A 17,963-nucleotide genomic window follows, 5' to 3' on the forward strand; every position below is an offset into this window, starting at 1 on the left:
CCGAGCTGGATTAAAGAAGATTTACCAGAGGGAAGATTAGGACTTTTCTGGTACTTCTCCTACCGACTTCGGATGCTACACCACCACCGGCCTCAGGCTCCAGCTCCTATAAATACACCCTTCCTCCTTTCTCTACTTTTCCTACGTCTCCCTCTCCACGCACTGCAGAATCATCTGGTAGGTTCCTGAATAACTCTCTTGTCATAGCACTCTCCTCTATTTTCTGTGCTTCCTTGTCATTCGATTGACTTTTGTAAACCGTCTTATACGTTTTCATGGCTGGTTTTGGTTTTAATCGGAAAAGGGGGTCAATTTTTTTTCCACAATCTTTAATTTGTGGTTTCTGGGAAATACTCTCGATAATTTGATAGCAAATTTAATTGGGTTGCAAATTTAATGGGGTTTTTATCCATCTGGTGGTTCTGTTGCGTAATTGGAAGATTATCAATTAATTCTTTTTGTTTTACTGTTTGTGTAATCTATCTGGTTTTGATTTAAGTATGTATTTGATTGTTGATCAGCTGCTTTGGTTTTTTTACTTGTTCATAATTTAATTTTCAGACCCTTATTTGAAGATTTATGGTACTAGGTACTGTATCTCTGACAAAAAAAGGTAAAGTAATGATAATCATCTGGGTGATGACAAGAAAATTTCTTGCCTTTCCTAGGCCTGCCTGTTTTATGTAGATTCAAGGGCTATCGAGAGAAATGTTTTTTGTGGAACTTACTAATTTTGCATGTAAAACCATTTATCAGCCATCAGTTCTAGGAAAAATGAATCTGTTAGGCAAAATTGACCCTTGTGAGCTGTTAATTGCTTTGCCACACATTGGTCTGTTTGGAGAATGATAGATATTTGAAGTCATAGAATGACTCTTTTGATTGCAGAATCTATATTTTGGAATTTGTGAATGGAATGTTTTAAAATATTTTAGTCTGCATTTAGATTTTCTATTTCTGTTAATAGAAGTTTAATAGAGCATAGAAGTAAGATGGTCATGCTATTTTCATACTACTCTTTGATTGAAGCTAAGATTAATTTATGCTTTATTTTAGTTGTTTCTTCAAATGCATTTTATATGAACTTCCTCACTTCTTTTTGTCATAATTTATATGATTGTGCAGGATCTCATATACTTTTAAAAGTAGACGGAGAATTGTAGATTTTTGAAGATGCAGAAGCACAGAAGCATCGGTTCAAAGTCTTTTAGACAAAGTTCTGAGCGAACAGAACTATACAGACCCATAACACCACTTGTATCAGCTGAGGATGCACCCAAAACTCCATTGGAATCAGCTGAGGAGGTCAAGCAATGGGAGGAAGCTAGGTGCCCAATCTGCATGGAGCACCCTCATAATGCTGTCCTTTTACGATGTTCTTCTTATGATAAAGGTTGTCGTCCTTACATGTGCAACACGAGCTACCGGCATGCAAATTGCCTTGATCAATTCTGCAAGTCATCTGTGTCATCTCCATCAACATTAACAATACAAGGAAATCTCAGTGCTAGATCAAACTTGAATAGAACTGCGCAATCCAATGCTTATGGGAGCGAGTCACAGCATAAACTTAGTTGCCCCATGTGTCGGGGAGAAATCTTTGGATGGTTTGTGGTAGAGGCTGCACGAAACTTCATGAACTCCAAAGTAAGGAGTTGTTCTACTGAGACTTGTGATTTTAGTGGGAATTATTTAGAACTTAGGCAGCATGCCAGGTCAGATCACCCTGCTGTCCGGCCATCAGAGGTGGATCCAGAACGACAGCATGATTGGACAAGGCTGCAACGTGAAAGTGAGTTTTCCGACATGATGAGTATGATCCGTGCAATGACTGGACTAGGAGGAGGTGAAGAGGGTGATCAAACAAGGCTAGAATATGAAAGTGATTATTTGGGCATGTTTAGTTTGTTCCGGGCAATGAATGGAGAAGGAGAGATAGAACTTGAATTACACACTCCAGCAGATTCTCTTCAATCTTTACATAGTTCAATCATCTCAATTGTGGAAGTCATCCAATCCACTATGGCGGCTATGTCAGGACTTCACTATGCATTGGAGAATCTTCGCATAAATAGACAATATAACTCCTTAGGATGGAGTAATAACTATAGGCAGGGCAACTTTGGACGGAGCAACAGTTCAATACAGAACAACACCGGCGGACAGATTAGTAACGGATTCAGAAGCAACTTTCGTGATCGGAGCAACTACAGACAGCTTAATTATAATAACAGCCTCAACTCTAGAGAGAACTACAGTCGTAGGGGCAATCTGACGGAGAGAATGCGCAGCAACCGGACCAACAATATAAGAAGAGGATGGGATCAGCAGAGGTACAATCTTAGGAGAGACAGATGGAATCAACAGCGTTGGACTGGACAATGATCTGATCACATTTTAAATGTCTCATAGACTTGATGTTTCAGGAACTCTTTTTATTTTTTGGAAGAAAATTTATTAGTTGTTATTATTCTTTTAAATGGTTGCGTAAGTGCGAGAAGAAAATGTGTTTATCACCAGCTCTTGTGGTGGCATTTTAATGGAAATTCCTGTTTAAAAGATGATTTCTTTGAAAAAAGAATTCTTTGAATTTATAGTTAAGGCGCTAGTTATAGGCACAAAAATTTTAATAAAAGGCATTGCATTTCATTTTTAAGGGCAAAATAGTTATTATATATAGTTGTTTTTCAAAATGGTCATTATACAATTCGAAATTATACAAATTATTATAATTTGAAATAATTTCAAAATGGTCATTATACAATTCAGAAGGAAATATCAAGATAAACATGTAAATGTAAATACATCGGCTGACTGACTTATTTTGATAGTATTCAAGTTAATTTGTTTTATTTTAATAGTGTTAAGTATTATACGGTTCTGAATAAGTGCCAAAATTTGAATTCAGTGACATTTGTTTTCTAAAAAATTTATCTCTAATTTAAAACTTCACTAAAAATTATTTGATTTTAATTAATTTTATAATATTACTTAGGTGGACTAAAATTATATAATTCATTAATTGATTGATTTAAAATATTAAAAATAAACATAAATTTTAATATAATATGATATTGAGAAATTTATTTAATAAGATTCGATTAATTTAATTTATTTATCTTAACTGTTTTTGGAAATTATAATATTATTAAATATTCAAAAACTTAATATATCAGATTTTTTAAAAACATCAAAAAAGTCAGTTGTGCATTTTACCTAAGATAAACAATGCTTGACGAGCTGGATTAAAAGAAAAAAAATTCTTCTGTTAAAGTCTTCTTTGCAAGTGTATGAGCTGCCTGCTTCATTCTTAGTTCTCCTTACCCAAAAGAAGGTATCAGATTCAAAACTATATCTAAGATCAGAAGGTTCTAAAATCTAAAATATTATAAAACAACGCATTATATAAAACAGCACTTTATGGATAGGGGTGACAGCAATCTTTGATAACCAGCCCAAATTCTGAAAAGGTTTTCATTTAGTGATTATTTTGGAATCTATTTCAACATCAAGACTGAGCTAACCCAGAGCCTTTACATAGATGGGAAGTAATTCATTATAAATGTATTTTTAGCTTTCGTATATAGAATAACATGTAATTTTAAAATTTAATATAAAAACAATCATACTCTTAGTTAATAGAAAATTAAAAATATTTTAACAAAAAAAAAAAGAGAAAGAGAAAAAAAAAATATCGCGATTTTTATATCCGAATGAGCTTCGACTTCGACTTTTCCTTTTTGTTAGATGCTTATGCATTTTATTGTTTCTCTTTTAAGGGTCATTTTGGATTTAGAATTGTTTTTTATTTTATTGTGTTGCATGGATTTTTTATATTTTTTGGGTACGGGCGGTTTAGAGTTTTTGATCTTATTTTTTCTCCTCTGGTGGTTAGTGCTCATTTGATTTGTTTAAGGAGATAGTTCTCATTGTCCGCTCAATAGGAGTTTCATGCCTGCGATGACAGTGGCTCCGAGCTATAGTAAGCCTAATTTCGCCTAAGCTGTAGAGTTCAGCCGGTGTTAAGTTGGGTTTTTCTATTGGTCTTGGCCGATGCTTTCCTCATCCAACATTGATAGTGGATTTTTTCTTTTGGTTGTTGTCTTTTGGAAGTAATTGCTTTTTTAGTATCAATCGGTTGTCTGGCTTAAAATTAATGACGAATTTTGTGGGTGAAATGCCGAAACCGTTTTTACTGTGTAAATGGTTTTTCGTTTTTCGATTTCTAATTTAGTCTGTTGGGTTGAATTCGGCTGGATTGTGGGGTTTGGATTTGATTAGTTGGATGGATTAATTTTCTTGAATTGAGATGGTTTTGATTATTTTATTCAGGCTAAATTTGCATTATCTTTAATGCAAATTTTATTTATTTGGGCTATAAAATGCAATTTTAATTGTTATCTGAAAAAAAAAGTTAATAGAAAATTAAAAAGCAAAATTTTAAAAAAAGTTAAACTTAAATTATTATATAAATCATAAATTAAATACATTTTAATAAAAAACCAATTGTAATAAAAATAATAAATCTGTAATATAATAACTAATGAAAAGTAAAAAATAAAGATAAAATTAAGGGATCAAAATGAAAATATTTTTTAAAGTTAAAGGGCATACTATTTACCCAAAGTGTTATTCTCGTCTATAATCACCGCCAACACGAATATCTCCCTCGCTTCGCAATCGGCCATTTCCGCGCCACCGCTCTCTCTCGAAGGGTTTGATCGAGGTAAGGACCGACTCGCCGTTTATCTTTCGACTGGTATTGACTGAGTTCTTTCTCTCTCCTAGGGTTTTCATCAGTTCTATTTCTTGTTCCTCATTTTACTATACTTTATTTTGTTAACTTCTTAGAGAATTAAAGATAAGATATACCTGTAGTGAAATACTTAGATATCAGAGTTTGAATTCTTTTGCTCTTGTTTTGCAGTTATAATTATTTGAATTTTTTTACTTAATTTTGTTTTAACTGTGATTAGATGCTATATTTCTGATACCCTGTTATTTCTTCTCCATTTTTTTTTTCTAAAAGTTTCTGGCCTTTTGACATTGGCATAGGTATTAGCATGGCGAGGCCTTTGTCAAATATACTCTTAAAGGGCATCGCAGGTCTCCCTGCAGTGCGAGTGCGGTCTACTAGTACTGTAAGAGCTAATACTTTCTGCTTCATTTTATATGATGTAAATGTTTGACACTGACATTAATATCATATGCAACATGAAGTAGCTCCATGTGCTTAGATAATGATACAATTAGGCAAGACTTATTGTGGATATATGAGGACAATGCAAAAAAGGTAAGGGTTGTAAAATGAAGCCTATTTGTGGGTATTTAATTTGGCACTTAACATTAGCATATGATCCATGCCAGACTAGTGTAGAACTAAAAACCATCATGTTGAAGCTGTGGCTTGAAATTTGAACATATAGTTGTGTTTGGTCATTTGAGAATTTTGGACTGCAAAACCTTTGTTTTATGGTTCTTTCTGTAATCTAACAATGGCAGAAATGCTCATTGCTCTTGTTTTACTGCTAAACTAACTGTATCTTTATGTTGTCTGACTTCTGGTGAAGTTGGAGTTCACTTTACCCTGGGGTAGGTGTTGTCCAAATGGCAGCTTAACTGTGCCTGAATGATCTCCTCGTGTTTGAATTATTGAGTCATGGAATATTGGTCAATGCTGGATTCGACTCCTTTTTTTGCTTCATATGTTCATGAGGATTATGGTCACTGTACCCCGCGATCCTTACATTTCACGTTGGATTTGTAGGTTTTTAGGTCCTTTAATTGCAATGGAATGAGATATTCAACTACCGTGCCCAATGATCCTGACACACATGAAGATTTTCAACCAAATAATAAGCTTGAGAGTTCTGGAATGTCTTTGAAGGATATAGTTGAACAGGTGAATATTGCCTTATGAAAGCAAGTTCTCATATTATTGTCTTTGTTCGCCAATAGGAATTTTTAGTTTATTAACATCTTTATCTGTTATGATTACTTATGGTGTAGGATGTTAAGGACAATCCAGTGATGATATACATGAAGGGGGTGCCTGATTTTCCTCAATGTGGATTTAGTTCCCTGGCAGTAAGAGTGCTGAAACATTACAGTAAGTGTTTAAATGTTGTTTTGACGTTATGATTTTATTGATAGTTCATATTATGTTGAACTCATGCATTTATAAGTACCTAAAATTACAAATAATCCTGACTGTTAATCCAGAGACCTTTAGTGTCCTAGAAAGGGAAGATCAACTGCAGGAAAGCTGCACAATGAGGACAGAATTAAAATGGTGGGAAATTACTCTCTCGCTAATGAGAAGGATGGTTTACCTACTAATTAATGTTTGTGTGAGATGATGTTTAATGTTGTCATTTCTGAAAGACTAAATTACAATATTTAATGTTTGTATAGGGTCTTTAATTGTTTGTGATTTTTTTTTTAAAACTGGAAATGAGCATTAATTGCCATGAAGTTTCACATAAGATTCAAGAATAACACCAAAATAGTATCCTAAAAGGGAAAAAAAATTATTGAAATAGTTTGATATACAGATGGGGAACTTTATGGCAAGACACAACTTTTCTCATCAAACTCATGCTGCAGTTGATTTTTAATTGTTTAGTAGGCTAATTCAAGTAAAAAATTCTATTCGTTAAATTTTCTTAAACATGCTTTTTTGAGATCCTTGTTTGCAAAACACCATTATTTTGCAGTTGTTACGGCTTAGGAGATCTCCATCATTTTGAGGGGCTTGGTTTTCAGCAATTTGCTAGCATAAGCATGCAACAATAAGTTTCTAATGCATTGGATACAGATAAAACAAAAAATCAGTAACATATGAATCAAGTTGAAAAATAAAATCATTGGATATGATGTGCAGAGTATAGGATATATAACTGTCTGGCTTTGGCCACGCTATTACTTATTTTTATGTGCTTTTCGCATTAAAAATGCGTATTCATTCTTATTTATAAAATTGTACTAGGAGTTGCAATTCGTATTGCAGCTTATGGCTAAGGGTTTGGAAATAACAACTTTCTAAAACGGCTCTCTATTTTTTTTTAACAAAAAAGGAAAGTCCTTGTAGAAAAGATGTGGCTTTAAGTAAGCATTTCTTGGTTACTTCAAACTGGACCTATTTGGTAATTCACTATTCAGTTGGTTCACTACGTATTCTCATCTATTTTACATGCATTTGTCAAATTATCTGGTAGTAATCAGTAACCAGAGTTCAGTATCTTTCTTAAAGTTGAAGGTTCATAATAGATCTTCGATCATTAGTTCTCATCCTTGTTTAATTATTAACCTTGTGCAGCAAATATAACAATCTACTATGTTATTCTTACAATTGTGTTGCCTGTGCAGATATTCCCTTGAGTGCAAGAAATATTTTGGAGGACCCTGAGCTGAAAAGTGCTGTAAAATCCTTTAGGTAGGTTATATTCTATGGTGACAAACAATGACAACACAGCCAAGGAAGCATGCCTTTTTCAATCTCATTAATAAAAAACACTCATTTCCGCTGGTGTATTCTAATTTCCAATGAGATTTCAGTGACATTCATTCAATACTATCTCTAAGTAGATCACTCAAAGTGATTGATGCTCTGAAGGGGTGGCGGACTCTCTTGGGGGGTCTGTTTCTGATAGCATGGCTGGATGATGTGCCTGTCTAACGCTACCAAATCATGCTTTTTCATGCATCTGGGAGTGCCAGGTGTCTATGGTTTAGGAATCTTGTTTGATGCATTAGTGTTAAAATGAAGCTTTAAGCATTGGTGCCATGACTATGGGGATTTAGGTTTAGTTTTCCTTACATCATCTTTCCATTCACAAGTTCTACACATGGATGGTAGTATCATATTACTATCAAATGGATCAATCCCCAGCAAGGCCCCAGAGTTAACCTAGTGTCACAAGAAACCCTAGAACAGAGAAATGGAAGAAGGATAAAGGAGAATAGAGAGAGATAGAGAGGAGAAGAAGAAGAAGAATCTAGAGAGAATTAGAAAAGAATAGAAGAGAGAATGGTTCAGGTTGTTATTGATCTTAGAATGTATATGCCATGTATTCCTACTCCTGTTTATACACATCTCTCAATAACTGCCGCAGCAGCTCCCTTCTAACTGTCACAGCACGCACAACTGACTTCTAACAGCTCCTTTAACTAAATACTCATCTTTCGTCCAATTCCAGCAACTTTGCTAGTTCCTATTCCCTCTAAACTGCTCACAATCCAATTCATACATCTCACCATTCAGTCAACAGCAACTCCTTTCAGCTCCTGGTCTTTCTTATGTACCACCTAGACATGCAACTGAGTGTTGTGATTTGACTTTAATGATGACACTGGCTTTGTAAATTGATTGGTTTAGAAGAAAACAATATTGATGAGTCATGAGTTAGTTTCTCAAAATCTGACATTTCTGTGCAGCAATTGGCCCACATTTCCACAGATTTTTATCAAGGGAGAGTTTATTGGTGGATCAGATATAATCCTGAATATGCATCAGGTTAGTTAGCAACTTTACGTTCTTATCTATAAAGAAAGACGTTTTTTCTTTTTCTCTTTTTTCTTTTCTTCGCCCTTCCTTCTGTACTTCTTGAAACTTTCAGTTTGATACTGTAAAAAAAAATGTAAATGGAAGCTTCTGATTTGTAGCTTTGTCCCTTTACAGAGTGGTGAACTGAAAGAAAAGCTTCAAGACGTTGCAACCAGTCAGAAGTCTGAATAGTTCTCTCATTTAATAAAGAGAAGATGCTGCTTGGCTGCACGAAGGAAGGCCTCTTGAAACCACCAGGCGTCTGAATTGAAGATTAGAAGAAAACTACTTGGGAAAAAACTTGGAAATTTTTTCGTTGTTATTGCAAATGAATGGTGCATCAATCACCAAAGCTGTTCCATAAAAAGTACCTGTAGAGTGCATTTCCTATTTAAACAATAAAAGCCTATATATTAGTCTTCGTTTTACGTTTTTCGTTATTTTTTACTTAAAAAAAGCGTTTTTTTGTAATATTTTCAAAGCATTTTTTTTTTTCAAATCAAACGGTAATTTAAACAACAAAATTTGATTTCTTATTTTCGCTTCTTAGTAGGCACCGAGTTCGCTTCCCCTTTATCCTTTCCGTCAATGTCGGCGACAATTCTTTCTTTCCGTCATGACACCTGCCATAGACAAGGAAAGCTTCATCAAGAACTCAAGTTCTCAATTCTATTTTTCTGTCACCATTTCATGCATATTTGGTATTCCATACTTAGCAGTTTATAATGACAAATTTTCTAGAGGCTGCAAGTTTCATATAATTGAAACTTTAGACATGGGAAACAGAATGGCTAGAAGTAGCATTTATTATGAATTTTGTATTTTAATTAAAAAATTTAAATTCTGAATGAATCGACACAATGTTTGAATTTGGATGCTTTTTTATCTAATTTTTAAAAATAAAAATGTGAGACATATTAAATATAATATTTTATTATTTTTAAATAAAAATTAATTTTACATATGAAAATAATGAGTTATATTAACTCATAATTAATTGATATATTTAATTATAAAAATAATAGTAATTTAATTATTAAATATATCATATTTTAATGGTAGATACATTTTATTTTATTGTAAAAATTTTATAATATATATATTATTCTTAATTATTTATATATGCTGTTATTTTAAATTAAATACTATGTGTATTATAAATATTTTATAGTTATTATTTTAAAAATTTTATAATATATATATTATTCTTAATTATTTATATATGCTGTTATTTTAAATTAAATACTATGTGTATTATAAATATTTTATAGTTATTATTGTAAAATAATTTTTTTTGTTGAAGATGTAAATATATATTTAATAATTAGGTTATTTATTTTTTATTTTAATTTTAAAAATAGACTAAAATTACATATAAATGTAAATGTTATAATGATTTATTTAAAATTTAAATATTTAAATTAAAATATAAAATACATAGATATTAAAAAATTTTCAGGTAATTGACGTTTAAAAGAAAATAAAAAAGAGAAATAAAAGCGAAAAGTGATTTTTATTGAAGGGAGGTATATAAAACAGAAAAAAAAAAAAGTTATTTTCCTCTCCAATATGAAAAAGAAAACAAAGGGACTTTATACTATTTAGAAAATTATAACAGTTTATAATTTAAATTGAATTTATAAAATAAAAAATAAATAGTAATTTAATGCAATATTTCTTTTTTTTATATATTTTTATTCCCAAACAATAGCAAATAAAATTATTTTTTTATTTTCCTCTCATTTAAATAAAACAGTAAAAAACACATAAATGATTGCTTTCTTTATTTTCTTCTCTTACTTTTTTTCTTCCATTGAAATTTTGCCAAACATGAGATTAATGTATAAAAATTTTATGATTTAATTTTATTTTTTAAATTATTTTAAAAACTAAGTTTTTTTAGAAAACTGTTTACAAGAAGTATAACTGATTTTTTTTTTTTTAAAGATCAAGCAGTAAACAGATGTTAGTTTTCGAAGAAATGGTAAAGCAAAACAACCTGAAATGATGCCAACCGCATCCTTAGTTACTCACTCAAATGGACCAGCAAATTCACCTGTGATGAAAAACATATGATCCCACTTTCAGTCGAGATTTATGTCCTAACCTTCTGTCATCCCTCCCTTTCGCGTTATGATTGCACCTAAATTAGCAGCCGCTTTTGATAAAGTAGTAAATTTAAGAAAATTTAGATGCGGACACAAATCCAACCGACCTAAATTTTATAAAGTTGAGTTTTATTATTTATTAAAATAAATTTAAAAATTTAAATTTGATCTCATTTAAAACTTCTTTAATATAAATTCACCTGGTGAATTATATATTATGCTCGAGCTTAAATATAAAAAGCTCAATTATTATAATAACGAATTTAATTTGAATTTAAATTTAAAAGGTTCGATTAAAAAATTCGTTAATAAAATTTAAACTCAACTAAAACGAGTTCAGTTTGTAATTACATATTATAGTCAAACTCGATTTAAATTTGATCTGTGAAAAATTCATTTATTATTTTAAGTCTAAATTAAGTTTGAACTCAAAAAACTCATTAATAAAACTCGAACTTAAACTCGTAAAATTTAATTAAAAAATTTATTAATAAAATTCGGTTTGAGCTCGAGTTTAAACTCGAATTAATAATTATAAATTATTTTAGACACTCTTTAATAAGTTATTAATTATTATTAATATAAATAACATAAAAAAACACATTAAAAAAATATAAAATATAACTCATAATAAAATTAATATAAATAAATATAAAATTAATAATATATTATAAATAACACACAAAATTTAATATCAAACAAATAAAGTTTGAAATAAACTATATAATTTAATTACCTTTATTATTGCTCAATTAATCAATTTAAATTTCAATTTAAATATCCATGTAGCCTTTAAAAATAATATAAAAAATAACTCTATAAATAATATAAATAAATATATCATTATCAAATTAGTATTATAAATAAATAAAATAAAATAATAAAATAATAAAAATAATAAAACAATTAATCATCCAAAAGCAAAAGTAAAATAATTCCAGTCCATTTTACCATTACATATCACATCAATCATGTTTAACAATGTCAACTTTGCATAACACAATGCTATCAAATATATCTCTTCTGCAGGTTAACTATTTAGATACAGCGTCCCGCATTAATTATTTATTAAAAAATTATTAATTTATAAATAATTAATAAAAGTTATTAAATAATTTATACTAATCATTTAATCAAATAAAAAATAAATTTAAAAATTATTTAAATTAATTTAATTAAACTATTACAATTAATAAAAAAATTGTGTAAAGATAATAGAATAATATCCGAAACCTCCGTCTTAGTTTGTGATATTTTGATGCTTATAAACTTGAATGTCAACAATATCAATCGAAATTCTATCCGGACAAAAACTATTTTCTTCTGATTTAAAAAAAAAATGCTTACCGTTGAATTGTTAAACTGCAGAGTGAGATGGGTGGCAAACGAGCAATCGATGCAGAGGTGTAGGCGTGCAACGGCTAACAGTCGCGCGAGGACGAGGTAGGCAGAGCGGTCGATGCAGAGGTACAGTGTGCTGTCACGAGCACGAGGCGCAGTGGTGTGGTGGCTCCCAGTTGCACGATGCAAAGGTGGGATTGTTTAAATGAGCAATGGCTCAAATTTAGCTTGTTTAAATGACCAGCTTCAAAATTGAACTCGAATTGTCGAGCCTTCAACAATTCACGTACTTGGTGCGCATAGTAAATTGAAAACCTGCCTTCAGAAAGAGTCTTTATTTATTTATTTTTTAAAATGAAAAAAAATAGTCAAACTGCAAATGCCAACTGCATTCATAGTTTTATATCCTTGAAACAGAAATACAATCACTAATGAAGTGTAAGAAATGTGAAAAAAGCCTTCATAGGAAAAAATAATCAAAATTTCCATAGATACAGCGGCATATTATACAGGAACGCCTGTGATTTGGAAGTTTCCAATAACAAAATCGCTTAAACAGCACTTTTGGACCAATAAGCATTGCCAACATATGCAATAAAAAACGATGAAAGAGCTTGCTGGATATGCTTCCCTATGAATCAGAGCATCTGGGGAACAACCTGAAGTAACAAGTAGCCTTCTGCTTGAAAAGGCTTATGTCATGTGAACCCACAGATGCTACATGTTAACAACCAGGCATTGCAGTTGCTTTTCAACCAATAAAGTGATCTTGCATAATTTGTTATTGCTTGCGGAGCACAGATATCGGAGCATATATTCATTAGAAGCACAAGTATCTGCCAGATCCTTATGTATTCTGGTAATTGCCTTCTGCAAAGATTTTAAAGAAGGAAGAAGATTTCTGGAGTTCTGTTGCATAGAGTTACCATGAGCTTTGCAAAGCGCCTGTTATGAAAAACAATAAGCACCCATGAATTAGATGTGGACACCAGTAACAGTTCTGATTTTACACAAGTTGAAGATCCAGGAAAGTACCTGACACCAACGAAGTATGAACTCCAAGGGTGGACAGCTTTCTAAAAGATCAGCCAGCGCCTCTATTAACCTTTGCAGATATCTGTAAGGAACTGAGACAAAAACAGCTGGTATATCTAATGGATTGACAGCAAAAATGCATTTCTTTATTAGTGAATCCTCATTAAGTCGAAGGCTGAGGATTAAAGCTTTGTTGGGTTTATCCTCATTTAGCTTTTCATCAACTGCCTATGCATCAATGTGGCCATTAAAACAAAATCAAAATCAGCTGAAGGATATGCTACAAATCAGCTAAATGCTAACTGCCAGTATTCTCTAATAATGCACCTAACCTTTTTAAACACATTCTCCATTTGCAAGGGGCTTGAAAAAGATAAAAGCTAACCAGTTTGATTCTTTTTTAAGTTATATTTCACAAGAACTTCTACGATAAAATATTGGGGCTACATAAGCAAGAAGAATTAGCTCTTCTACTAATTCTCAACAATTTTAGAAAGAAATAAAAAAATCAACGTGACTCAAAACCTCATTCAAATACTTTTGATTTGGACACAAGAAAGGAGAATACACTCTTCAACCAAATCTTAATAATTTCATAAAGAAATACAACGATCAACATGATTCAGACCTCATACAAATAATTATGTTCTAAGTCCTCCCTATCCATGAACAAACTAATTACTATTTATCAAATGAAGAATTAGCATTCTATCACAAATTCAAAGCGCCATGGATTTTAAGAGAGTGAAATACCTCTGGTGTAACATCTATGTCAAGATCTGTGGGATCAAATATAAAAGATTCATCAATTGAATAAACTAGAACTCCTGTTGTTGCTGCAGAAAAGCTTCGGTCAATGGGTGCAATTCTCAGGCATTTTGTCCGAATAATAGGCCTACCACGATTGGGCATGGATCCTGGTAAATCATAACCCAACTTTCCTTTAACTTGTTTATCAAGGCCTTCTTCTGTATCAGTGTCATCATCATCAATTAAATCAAGTGGACCAGCATCTGTCATTTTCTTTGAGTTCAAGAAACAGATTGTGGGTTATTTGAAAACAGCGCAGAAGAATCTGCAAAAGAAATGCAGAAATAGATTGACTACAGTAAAAACAGACATACAATGAAGAAGCAAAGACATACTCAATATAGTACAACAGAAAATTATGAATATGGAGGAATTGGCAAGGCAGGTACATAAAAAGAAGCTTATGAGAAAGGACAGAGACTTGGAAACAATCTCAGTAACTATGAAATTAACAAAACTTATAGCAAAAGCAAATAACTAGGGCTATTAATTTAGTAAATTTACCCCATATAATTAGTACAAAATGGCATGAAAAATTGAAGTTTTACTATTGATAATTTTTACTTTCTTGAGAGAAGAACACAGATAAATTTCCAACATTATTTACATTTCATGATCTCACCGCCTCCAAACTGCCTATCATCCAAATTGTTCCCGGTTTACTTTTTTCCATTGATTACCTTTATGCATGATATTATTTTGCTTACAAATTGCAATTTCAGTCAGAATAGCATAGAATAATTTTTTAATTACCTAAAAACAATTTAATTTATACACATCAGACAATGAACATAAGTTTCATGGGGAACAAACCTGATCAGCAATGCCATACATACAGATGTATTTGCTACTTCCACCAGCTAGTATGTAACTCTCATCTGCAGAATAGCATAAAGTTGTGAAGCACGTTCCTGCAGTTGAATTAGCTGCTGATCTACGATCAGTCATGAGGCACCCACCGGCAATATCCCTGCAGCCCTCAATGGTGTACATTAACAAGCAATCAACAGGGTCCCAGAAATGAATCTGTCCATCCAATGTGCTGCAAGCCAACTGCCTTCCATCTGGGCAATAAACTACCGTAAGGACATCATGTGTGTGAGAAAATGTTTCAAGAGCACCTTTTCCTTAAAAACATCCCATAAACAAACAGTTTTGTCCGATGATGATGAAGCTAATACAGCCTATATTTGTGACAGGAGTTAATTAGTTTCCCATGACAGGTAAAATAATTTATGTGGAAAATCTACAAAAGTTAGCATTCATTTGCTTGACTCTAGATAAGTACCATAATCCATGACAAGCATCATTTTACAGAGAAATAAAAGGAGTATCGAGCCAGATAAAAAAAATTCATGAAATAAATTGCTTCAGAAAATAATTAAAAGACTAGTAGAATAAAGGAAATGCACAACCACATAGAACAAGGAGAATTATCAAAATATAACTCACATTTGTAGGGGAAAACATCAATCCATGTACAGGACCTTCATGTCCACTAAGGACATCAAACAAGCAACCTGTCTTCATTGACCAAACAAATATCTATGCATATGAACATGAAGCAAACTGTCAGGATAAATGACTGATGAAAGGAGGTGGCTGCAAAATCCATCAGTAATGTGCGTAAGTACCTCGAAAGAATCTAAAGTTCCTGCACAAATTACTTCACCACTTTGGTCTGCAGCCAAAGAAACAAACTGTCTTGACGAAGGGGTGGTAAAGGTCCTAAAATTTTGATAGCGGAACAAATTCCATGCACAAACTGTGCCATCCAAAGATGCACTCAAGAGACAATGGTTATTACCCATAAAATGGAGTGCAGTAACTGCATTGGTGTGCTCTGAGAATGTCACAAAACAAAAGCCTGATGAAACAGTCCACACATGCAACAATGCAGGCAAAAGCACATTTAGATGGCATTCAGAAGATTTGAAGGACGATCATTCAAAAAAACAAACATAAAAGAATGAAGAAACCTTCAGGGCCATAATATTTATAATTAATAAGATAACATCTAATTTCCAAAATAGTGTGCTACAAAATACTTTTAACATAGACCTAAGGCACAATGCAGATACAAAATACAAAATTAGCTTGTGATCACCTTAAAATGACCAGCAATGGAACGAAAAACAGTTTGTACTTTAAAATAAACTGGATGAATATAAAGTTTGCAGGACCATGAACGAAGTTCACAAAAATGAAAAATTTAAATAAACAAATTAAAACAAACACATTATAGATAAACATACAAAATCTTTTCATAATTTGTTTAAGCAACAGAAGAATCAACTGAATACAATCAACTAAGTAAGTAGACCATGGAAACAGGTGCTTACCAACTAAATGTGCCTGCTGTGCATCGACACCTGAGCTCATTGGTTCTGTACAGGACAGCATCCAACAGGACAATGCCACAATCAGTTTAATGAAATCACTAATAATAGAAACAATTTCAACATATGAGCATTTAACAAACATATTCCAATATAACAACATATGGCATGCATGTAACAGCATAACAGCTCAATTAAATCACTGACAATGCAACCAATTACTGTCACATGAGAATTTAACTAACTCATCCGATAAAAAGAAAAAGCACAATCATTTCAACCAAATTACCAACACTTCACAAAACCATTAGAACACACTAAATTATACCTCCACTTTGTTATCATCTGCCCCAGTAGCCAACAATTGTGAATCTGGTGAATAAGCCAAGCAATTTACATCAAAGTAATGCCCTTGTTGCTTCAATATATAACTCTCTGACCGCCATTCCCACACAAGCAATTGCCCTAACTTTGCACAACCAAATGTTAACCAATTACCAGTCTCATTGAACACTGCAGAAGTAATCTTTTCCCTCGAAATTGACAACAAATGGATGCAAACAAAATCTGGCATTTGGTATAACCCAAAGACACAATTAGAAAACCCTACGACCACCATATCAAGCGACCTGTGATACTCACATGCAGTCAATTTTGTTTGAGATTGCATAAAACCATCTTTCCTTAACAATTCCCATTTTCCTTTATGCAAATAACCCTTTTTTACACCCAAATTGCCATCCTTCACATAAAAAACCTTCCTTTTTTTTCACATTACTCTCACTTCCACCATCCAAATTCCCTTCCCCTTCGCGCTCTGGTGTCTCCGGAGAGGGTGGCTCTGAATCTTGCTCATCCCCATTGCTGAACTCACCATCATTGCCACTATAATTCCAGCTGAAAATATAACCGTCCCGGGCAATGGTATAAACCTTATCAACATCGTTTGGTTCGTTATCATAACCCAAAAAACACCCGACAACTGCATCTCTATGCCCTAAAAACAAAAATGGCTTATCCAAAATTGCTTCCTGCAATTTCTCAATGCAAAAAAGTCTCGCAGTCAAGTCCTTCGATCCTACTAGCAAATACTTACAATCTAAACTCCAATCCAAAGCCGTAACTGTATCCTCACTGTCTGCAAGAGTCCTAACCAACTCGAAGGCACAATATTCCTTCTTGAACCCCGGGGTTCGCCATATCTGCACCAATTTTCCAGTGGCAACCGCAATGAACTTGCCGTCGGGGCTAAACCTTACAGCATTAACCGATTTTTTGAGAGTTATACGATGGAGGACCACACGCCAAGGAATATTAATGAAATTGCAGCGGTTGTTCTCGTCAACCGTATGAAGAAACGTACCGTCGGGGGAAGCGGCGAGGCGGCGGATGGTAGAGGATGATTGGACAGGCAGAGTTATAGTTTGGGATTTTACTAGGTCAGTGATGGAAACACGGTTACCAACCGGAGAGATTAATTGGGTATTTCGAGAGATTATAGCGTTGCCACCTCTGTAGGGAGCTCCGAACAAATTTTGGAACCTATAATTCATTTCTTCTAACTAACAATTTAATACTATCTTACACTGACCGCCGTTTGGAATCCGAGAAAGTGAAGGAAACAGATGAACCAAAAGCATTAAGCTTTAGCTCATCAGTAGGGAAGCTGGGGTTTAGGGTTTATTAGCAGAGGTGGTACATATCCTGTAATGGGTTCTGTCTGAGCCCAATGGGCTCAAGATAGAAGCGCAATATATATATCCATTTTTCAAATGGCAACAACCT

At 32.8% G+C, this 17,963-nt stretch overlaps 2 protein-coding genes and 1 pseudogene across 3 annotated transcripts; 2 read left to right on the forward strand and 1 right to left on the reverse strand.

The window, feature by feature from the left end:
- The first annotated feature begins 3 nt into the window (after window positions 1–3).
- On the forward strand, window positions 4–2,467 carry LOC110612501. The gene is made up of 2 exons (XM_021753263.2): window positions 4–177; window positions 1,126–2,467. The coding sequence occupies exon 2, from the start codon at window positions 1,174–1,176 to the stop codon at window positions 2,383–2,385; it is 1,212 nt and encodes a 403-aa protein (XP_021608955.1). The 5' UTR covers window positions 4–177; window positions 1,126–1,173; the 3' UTR covers window positions 2,386–2,467.
- Window positions 2,468–4,590: 2,123 nt separating this feature from the next.
- LOC110612955 (monothiol glutaredoxin-S15, mitochondrial) lies at window positions 4,591–8,973 on the forward strand. Of its 2 annotated transcripts, none has more exons than XM_021753824.2 (7): window positions 4,591–4,726; window positions 5,056–5,141; window positions 5,768–5,902; window positions 6,010–6,109; window positions 7,369–7,435; window positions 8,437–8,515; window positions 8,681–8,973. In XM_021753824.2, exons 2-7 carry the CDS (start codon window positions 5,064–5,066, stop codon window positions 8,735–8,737), a joined length of 516 nt encoding a protein of 171 aa, XP_021609516.1. In that variant the 5' UTR covers window positions 4,591–4,726; window positions 5,056–5,063; the 3' UTR covers window positions 8,738–8,973. The 2 variants fall into 2 exon arrangements, with proteins under 2 accessions (XP_021609516.1, XP_021609515.1); XM_021753823.2 differs by having other exon boundaries at window positions 4,602–4,759.
- A 3,470-nt stretch (window positions 8,974–12,443) lies between these two features.
- Window positions 12,444–17,913, reverse strand: LOC110612837 (annotated as a pseudogene).
- Window positions 17,914–17,963: the final 50 nt, after the last annotated feature.

This window comes from Manihot esculenta, chromosome 4, assembly GCF_001659605.2.
Source record: "Manihot esculenta cultivar AM560-2 chromosome 4, M.esculenta_v8, whole genome shotgun sequence".
NCBI classification, from domain to species: domain Eukaryota; kingdom Viridiplantae; phylum Streptophyta; class Magnoliopsida; order Malpighiales; family Euphorbiaceae; genus Manihot; species Manihot esculenta.

Excerpts from the sequence above, each read along its gene's own strand:
- LOC110612501 (XM_021753263.2), top strand. The coding sequence starts at position 1,174 with ATGCAGAAGCACAGAAGCATCGGTTCAAAGTCTTTTAGACAAAGTTCT.
- LOC110612955 (XM_021753824.2), top strand. The coding sequence starts at position 5,064 with ATGGCGAGGCCTTTGTCAAATATACTCTTAAAGGGCATCGCAGGTCTC. Across the intron at positions 5,142-5,767 it reads GAGTGCGGTCTACTAGTACT|GTTTTTAGGTCCTTTAATTG; the intron begins GTAAGAGCTAAT and ends TTGGATTTGTAG. Across the intron at positions 5,903-6,009 it reads TGAAGGATATAGTTGAACAG|GATGTTAAGGACAATCCAGT; the intron begins GTGAATATTGCC and ends CTTATGGTGTAG.